This window comes from Sceloporus occidentalis, unplaced genomic scaffold (assembly GCF_023333645.1).
Source record: "Sceloporus occidentalis isolate IW3139 unplaced genomic scaffold, rSceOcc1.0.p SCAF_36, whole genome shotgun sequence".
Taxonomy (NCBI): Eukaryota; Metazoa; Chordata; class Lepidosauria; order Squamata; family Phrynosomatidae; genus Sceloporus; species Sceloporus occidentalis.
In genome coordinates, this window is record NW_028317016.1 from 5,791,544 (window position 1) to 5,799,597 (window position 8,054).

Sequence of the window (8,054 nt, forward strand, 5' to 3'; positions counted from 1 at the left end):
ATGTTTAAGAAGTGCACACCAGATAGAAATCAATTTATATGTATTTTTTTTTTTTAATTGTTCCAGAATTTAACACCTTCAGCAGATTTCATCTGAAAATAAACATGCTGGGTTGCAAGCTGTGTTGTGTTTCTTTTGTCTCAGAAGGAATCGTATGTCTTTATTTTATTAAATTCTAAGCATTTAGGGCAGCTAAAACCAGAGTTGTTGGGGGTAGACCTGTGCCTGCTCCCCTAGATCCCTGTGGCTGAGCTCCTAAAAGGGCCAAATGTGAACATATATGGCTTCAAGGTAGGCCTTTTGTGACAAAATGGCACCTGCTGCCCCTTTTTGCCGAGTGGTTTTTGCTGGTCTAGAGACTTTAGGTTATCTCGAGATGCGTATGGTGTAGGGCACAAGGCCTACGTCGGGCACGTCCAAACTTCTTTCGAAGAGTGCCAGATTTGATGAAGTGAACATGTGCGAGGGCCGACCATTTTGCCTGGCATTCTTTGAACCGTTAAAATTAAATGCAAATCAACTATTTTATGCAAAGTTTATTGAAAACGGCATACTTTTCATTTTGTGACTTGGATGACAAATCCAAACAGGTGTTAAATTCAAATATATTTGTAACCAACTGATTTAGACCAACTGAGATTTTACAATGTATTCATCTTAATGGAAATAAAACTTGCCTGCACTAATGTGAAGGGTGAAACTGAGATCTGGATTGCAGCACATAGACTAGGTCATTGGATAATGGAATTATAGCACAGTCACGGACAGTCAGGGGTTAATGAAGGGTATGACAGCTTGCTACCACAGATTCCTATATGCTCCCTTGTCTGCTTTATACATGTATCTTGAGTGCACAGCCCTGTCTGCCTGTGTGTTGTCTGTGCAGTTACTGCTCCTTGTCAAGGTGTTTGGTAGGCAGAAGTTTTTTTTTTTTCTTCTTCAATAGCCCTTAATGGTTGCCCTTGTGGCTGTGTGTGGAGGCGCAGGGAGAAGGAAGGCCCAAATCTCGGGACGTCCGAGATCTCGCGAGATTTGGGCTTTCCTTCTCCCTGCGCCGGCTGATGACGTCAAGTCCCACGGGGAGGGATCCCAGACGTCCTCATGCCTATACATACGCTAACATACGCTTACCCATTCTAACACACACTTACACATTCATGCTAACACACACACACATTTGCACATACATTCTCACACAGACACTCATACACTTGCACATTCACATTCAGCCATACTTTTGCCAAAAGGTCACGTAATATCGCATTCCCACCGCCAGCTCGTCACACCACCCCTGGATCTGAGTGGGTTTACAGGTTATAAATTAGTATGTGTCCTTAAGAATTGGAGCACCGTATGATATCATATCCCAACACTTATTGGCGACGTTGCTGATGTGGCGGTAAGGGCTGTGCTGCCCCAAATAGTCCTCTGGGACTGAGAAAGTTTAAGAAGTCCCAATATAATATAATTTGGCGAAATAATTATGTATACATAAATTAAGGAATACAAATACAATTGGACATTTTTTTTTAAGGTACATTACAGTGTCTCAGCCCTCCCACACCATCCGAGCCTAAAGGGCCCCAGAGCCCTTTAATGCACCTCTGATAATAAACCGTAATCAAAAACACATTTGTTTTGCCCAAGATATAGACAACTAAATCATTTTCAGTCCTCTCCACGTCAATTTTGTTATTTTGAGGTAAGAATTTGAGGGGATTTTTATGACACACTGACTAAAACAATGTAGTCAGAGTACCCCTGGAAGGATGCACTTGGTTACCCTAATTATATTTACATTACTACAGCATTCGCTCCTGTATAGAAACACTGAAATAGTCCTCCCATCCGATAGATGGCGCCACATGAGAGCGGTGAGTTCAGGCTTCCCATAGCAGTCCTAGCACGAATTACACTCTGTATACAGAGGCGGTGCGGATAATGACGTCACGTGACTGTCATCCTAGCTCCGGTAAGTTGAGCCGTATCTCTGGTATGATTGTTAATGAGAATAGGTAATAGGGGGGAGGAATAACACATGAACACACTTACTTACTGAGCATTATTATGTGTCTGTAGTGCCTCACAAAGCTTGTCATCTTTAGGCCGGCATATGTATATAAAGTGCCTGTTTGAGGAAGTTCATGATTGGGCTGTGTACGGGGAAGGCGCTAACACCTCAGCGCACGATTCCTAGGATATTATTATTATTATTGTTTATTGTCTTTGGCTAATAGACGCATTCTTTCAATCTTTTTTGGTGTAATAATTGCTGCCAAAAATAAGCCGATCTGCTGTGTCACTGTTATGCAACGATTCAGAATGTGCTACCAAGAGTCTTCCCGCAATGAAAGAGTTAAATGCTCGAGTTTTAGGAGTAGATCGGTGTGTAGCTCCATTCATTGCCATTAGGAAGGCCAGAAACAGAGTTTATATGTATGTCTGATGCCTAGCAACCAATCGGTGACAACCTTATATGCTGTATAACCTTTATCTAGGGACATGTTAAATGTCTGTTCACTCTCCCTGACACGCCCACTAAAGAAGAATGCATGTTACTCGCTGAGTACTTTATGTGTATCTATGTATGTATGTATGTATGTATGTATGTATATATATATATATATATATATATATATATATATATATATACACACACACGCACGCACACATACACACTGATCTGAGGTAGACCTTCTTTCTCCATGGTCCTACTATTCATGCTTGAAGCAGCCAGTCACAGAAAAGTTATATGTATATATATATATATATATATATATATATATATACACACAAAAAAGGAAAGCGCACGCTACAAAGCATATATACATTCAGATTCCGGGGAGCATGTACAAAGAAGGAAAGCTCTCCCATTCATATCAATAGGAAAGACCTCTGCCTGCAGTGTTTGCCGCGCCAGCACTGGAGCTGATCAATGGTAAGTATGTCATGTATATGGTGATGTGGGAGGGAGATTCTCCATGTAAGGGGACCCCCCCCCAAACATTTACGGGGGCACACAGCTATCATATACATTAAAGTTCTAACCATGCACACAATGGTAAAAATACAACCCTACCCCGAAAACAAGAATGTAAAAATGTCAGAAAAAAGTTATTTGTATGTTTTTGTGTTGTTGAAGCCTCCTATTCTCAGAAATGATATTCTTTTTTGAGCCCCGAGTTCCCTGCATTGCATTCTTTGACTATACAATAGGTTTAATTTATTATGAATGAAAAAAGTAATTTGAACAGCCTAGAGATAGACCTGATTTCAAAGTGGACTGTTGTGATGCCAAACTAATATTGATGATTTAATCAAATGTTATATTTGTTCATTAACATGTTATTTTTCACCAGCCTGTAACCAATGTCAACAGAGAACAAGGAAGCCCAGGAGGATGAATTACTAGCCCTCGCTAGTATTTTCCCCGAACATGAATTCAAGAGAGCAGATACGGCTCCTGGAGGGGAAATCCAAGTGTGCCTTGAATTGCCTTCAAATTTTGAAGTATCGTTGAAAAGTGAGTGGGTGGTTCCAGGGGTAACCAATGGCTAATATGGGTTCCCTGCAGAACTCTTTTAGCGCCATGTCAATGTATTTATTATCTAGCCATATTCTTGAAATGAAGCCTCTTTTTTACTTTATCCAGGTAACACAGCCAGCGTCAATGCTGAACAGTTTGAAGAAACCGTTTCATTCCTTCCGCCGATTGTGTTGAATTTTGAATTTCCCTCGGCGTACCCATCAACGTTGCCACCAGTCTTCACCCTCAGCTGCAAGTGGCTGTCACCAAAGCAGGTTTGTTGACAATACTAATGCTAGATGCTACACAGAGGCATTAAGAGAAGATATAGCAGCAATGGGAATACTTTTTTTAAGTTCTCTCCATGGGGTGTTTACGTCATCTGTTTATTACGTAGATACATAGACCCCAATGGTTCTCGTCTGCTGTCATAGTCTATCTAGTCTGTCCTCAAAACCGTACTCAGTCCTTAGTCTGATCTTCTATGCAGGATGTCCGCCTCATGCATGTTTAAGTTCTCTAATTTGTAACTTCCATACATCATATATATGTTTTCTTTTGTATACAAAAAATGTGAACACGTTAACTGAAGCTGGCAGGGTTTCATTAGTTTAGACACAACCTATGATCTGTACATTGGTCTAGCTGTACTTCTGCCAACCGTACGGTGATATTTTGTGCAGTTGAACACACCGTAGCATACATTCCTATATGCCTACAAGGCCTTGCCATTCTCTTAGGCTAACAGTCTACAAGCCCCCTTTAAATGACCCACACATTGCTTGGGTTAAAACATATATATATATTTATTCATTACACAAGTTGGCATAATAAAGTTGTTTTTTTTCTTCTTCATTCCAACTGCTATCTTAGCTTTCTTGTCTGTGCCAACACTTGGATGACCTTTGGCAAGAGAATGCAGGGTGTGTTGTCTTGTTTGCTTGGATGCAGTTTCTAAAGGAGGAGACTCTTCAGTACCTGAATATTAAATCCCCATATGAGATAGAATTAAGTCCGAATGTATCACAGAAATGGAAGAACTCCTCTGAGAAAGCAGATGTTTGCACTACCAACGACGAGGTAACCCTTGACAAAAGGGCTATACAGGACGTGGAGTCTGTGTCTTCCCTTATCGAATGCATCTTGGACTTCAACGAAGCTCAGCAAAAGAGATGCTTTGATTGCAAATCTTATATGTGTAATATCTGCTTCAACGAGAAGATCGGAAGTGAGTGCACATACTTCAAAGATTGCCACCATGTCTACTGCAACACATGCCTTAAAGAGTACTTTGAAATTCAGATTAAAGATGGCCAAGTCCATGCGCTCAACTGCCCTGAGCCCGATTGCACCTCCATAGCTACACCCGCTCAGGTAATGCTGAGATTTGCTCATCTCACATGCATTCTGAAACAAATTGGTGGATATGATGGTTTAACCTTTTTTTAAACATTTTTTAGCAATCTTACCCAGTAGGTAAGCACAACCTGCCACAAGACTGCCATAAACCTTCCTTAGGGTTATGGCAGTCTCCCACAGAAAGCAACTAGCAGTGGTTTCACCTAAGTGAAGAACATCAGCTTCAACATACTTGTATAAAGGCACCTCTCAAACAGAGGGGAAGGTCTGCATGATCTTTAATATATACGGTATATATATATATATATATATATATATATATATATATATATATATATATATATATATATATATATATATGTGTGTTTCATTTGTAATAGATATCATATACATTAGTATATTACATAAGTGAGTTCCTCCTCTCAAATTATCATCTTCTTTCCTTTGTATAAACGTACAGAGGGTTTCATCAGATTAGACATTAGCCCTTGTTCCTCAACTCCTTTGTCTGCCGCGGATGTCTAGCCAAACACACCTCTTGCTTCCCGCTGCACATATATGCAGCATACTTATTGTCAGCCCGCTCCAGTCATACAGCTAGCAGCCTGCATGGTCTGTTTTGTTGCAGAACAAGAAGCGATGGAAGTAGCAACTCTCTGCTTGTTTGTCTGCAGGTGAAAGAGCTAGTAGGGGAACAACTGTTTAGCCGTTATGACCGACTTCTTCTGCAGTCAAGCTTGGATCGAATGCCTGATGTAGTGTACTGTCCCCGTGTCATCTGTCGGACACCGGTCATGCAAGAGCCAGAGGAAACTATGGGTATTTGCTCCAGCTGTAATTATGCCTTCTGTACATTCTGTAAGATGACCTACCATGGAGTCTCTCCATGTCAAATCACAGCAGGTAAGTGTATTGGGGGTCTTTTCATGGCGGCTGGCAATTGTCTTTTTACTTAAATCTAATTTACAAATGCTTTTTGATGGTGGAAAAAGTCCAAATTATTTGTCTTTGCCTTGTTGCAGAAAAGCGTATCTTGTTGCGAGAGGAGTATCTGGTAGCAGATGAGGCTGGTAAGAGGTTCCTGGAGAAACGTTATGGGAAGAGAGTGATACAGGAGGCGGTGGAGGAGATGCAGTCAAAGGAGTGGCTGGAGAAGCACTCCAAGCCCTGTCCTCGCTGTGGAACACCCATACAGGCAAGTCATGTTCTTTCCAAAAACTGCCAGCCATTTAAGTTTCCAATGACAAACTTTAGCCAGTAGTGTATGTCATTAGAAATGTTTATAGGAGCAGATTCTGGAAAATTTCTTTATACCTTGACCAGTGCAGTGTTACAAAATCCAGAAAATGAGGGGAAACGTTTGTATTTTCCTTACACCTACCAGCGGGGGGCGCTATAAACCTCAGGTAAGCAAAATACATTTGGGTGGGCCGGTGAGGAAGAAGTTTGTAGCATCGGGCTAAGAACAGTTTGTTAGGTTTGTGCAGAGAAAGGAAACAAAACGTGTGCCAATCAGGATTGGAAATAGGATACTGAAGTAGTGCTATGTCAGGTTGAGTTTGTTTTGCATGGTACGTATTGATAGAGTCTTATTGGAATACATCTCCAGCGAAAATGGCAGTAGGTCGAGATCTATTTTTTTCAGGGAATGTCCTGTTATGGGAATAATCAGTCATGCTGGTACCATGATTGGACCTTTGCTGCTTGTCCTACCTAATGTGCCCATGTTTTTACACCTACGCACTGCTTGGTGGGGAGAGGGGTTGCTGCTTGACAGCAACAGATGGAATATCAAACTGGATAGATTGTGGGTCAGTTTGAATTGACCTTCTCTTAGGAGGTCTTGATTCTAATCCAGAGAAACACAAACACATGGTTTAACCCCTTAAGGACAATGGGTTGTCCTTAAACCCATTAAAAACAATGCGTTGTGAGCCCCTACATGTGCGGGCTTTGTCATGAAGGGGTTAAAGGCACAACCAAGTCAATTAATATTGTTATAGGCATCAGTTAATGCCAACAGCCTTCTGCTATGCTTACGTTAGCCACAGGGGCCATCCTTCAAGTAACTTGTGGTGAAGCGAGCCAGGATACTGATAGCTTTTACCTTTAGATATGGTTATTTTGGTGTCATATTTAACTTGTTGTTTTTGCCTGCAGAAAATTGATGGCTGCAACAAGATGACTTGCACTAGTTGTACGCAACATTTCTGCTGGCTGTGCATGAGCATATTGTCAAAAGGAGACCCATATGGCCATTTCAACGACACGTCATCGGCCTGCTTCGACAAGTAATTTTATAATTCAATACAAACAAACGAGTATTTTAATGTATTGCTAACTTGTGTGTTAAAAGGTTCCTTAGAGCAGACCTATTATTGATATACTTCCTCGTGTTCCATGCGGGCCCGATCTTTACTCTGTACTTTATGCAATGCTATAGAATATAAAAAGGAAGCTTTATTTTCCTACAGCCTTAGTTACATTGACAATCTTTTCTTTTTACTAAAATATAAATATGAAGAAGCTATATATTGGCTTTCACATTGGTCCCAAATGTGAAATAAAATAACGTGTTAATGGTTTGGGATTGATTTTCTATTACTCCACAAATTTTTTTGCAAAAAAAACAATATAGCAACTTAACTTACATATAATCCAGTACATACACATATATGTTCCCGCAGCTTTTTTTCTTAGAGATGTAAGTACCAGGGCATTTACTGGGGAGGAACAGGCAGGATAGGACAGTTACTGGGAAGTGCTAGGCATGATTCTACAATTACTAAAGCGCAGCAAGTGAAACAGGAGCATCTCTCGTGAGTAAGTTATAGCAATGTGGCATAGAAAGACTTGAATATATTTTTTTAAATGAAAGGGCCGCTAACTCTGTTTTCAGGTCAGTTTTGTTTTTTTCGTAATTTTATTTGTCAATCCCAGTTGTGTTATCCCATATGTTGATGTTGAAATATCTTTTGTGTTTGCAGACTGTTTCGTGGCGCACATGTCGACGTGGAAGATGAAGACTGAGGACTGAGATTTGAGGACCATTTAAAGGACTGCTTTCCAAATTTTTCCTAATATGTTATGGTGCTGACCTTTCGCATAGTGAATCACCTAGGAATCACTAACCTGTGATTCAAACATATGAGTTTGTGCATAATATATG

At 40.5% G+C, this 8,054-nt stretch overlaps 1 protein-coding gene across 1 annotated transcript; it reads left to right on the forward strand.

Moving 5' to 3' along the window:
• The first annotated feature begins 3,369 nt into the window (after positions 1-3,369).
• On the forward strand, positions 3,370-7,180 carry LOC149297885 (E3 ubiquitin-protein ligase RNF14-like). Its single transcript, XM_089488118.1, has 6 exons — positions 3,370-3,523; positions 3,653-3,801; positions 4,400-4,900; positions 5,560-5,788; positions 5,908-6,080; positions 7,046-7,180. Exons 1-6 carry the CDS (start codon positions 3,370-3,372, stop codon positions 7,178-7,180), a joined length of 1,341 nt encoding a protein of 446 aa, XP_089344244.1.
• The last annotated feature ends 874 nt before the right edge of the window (positions 7,181-8,054 follow it).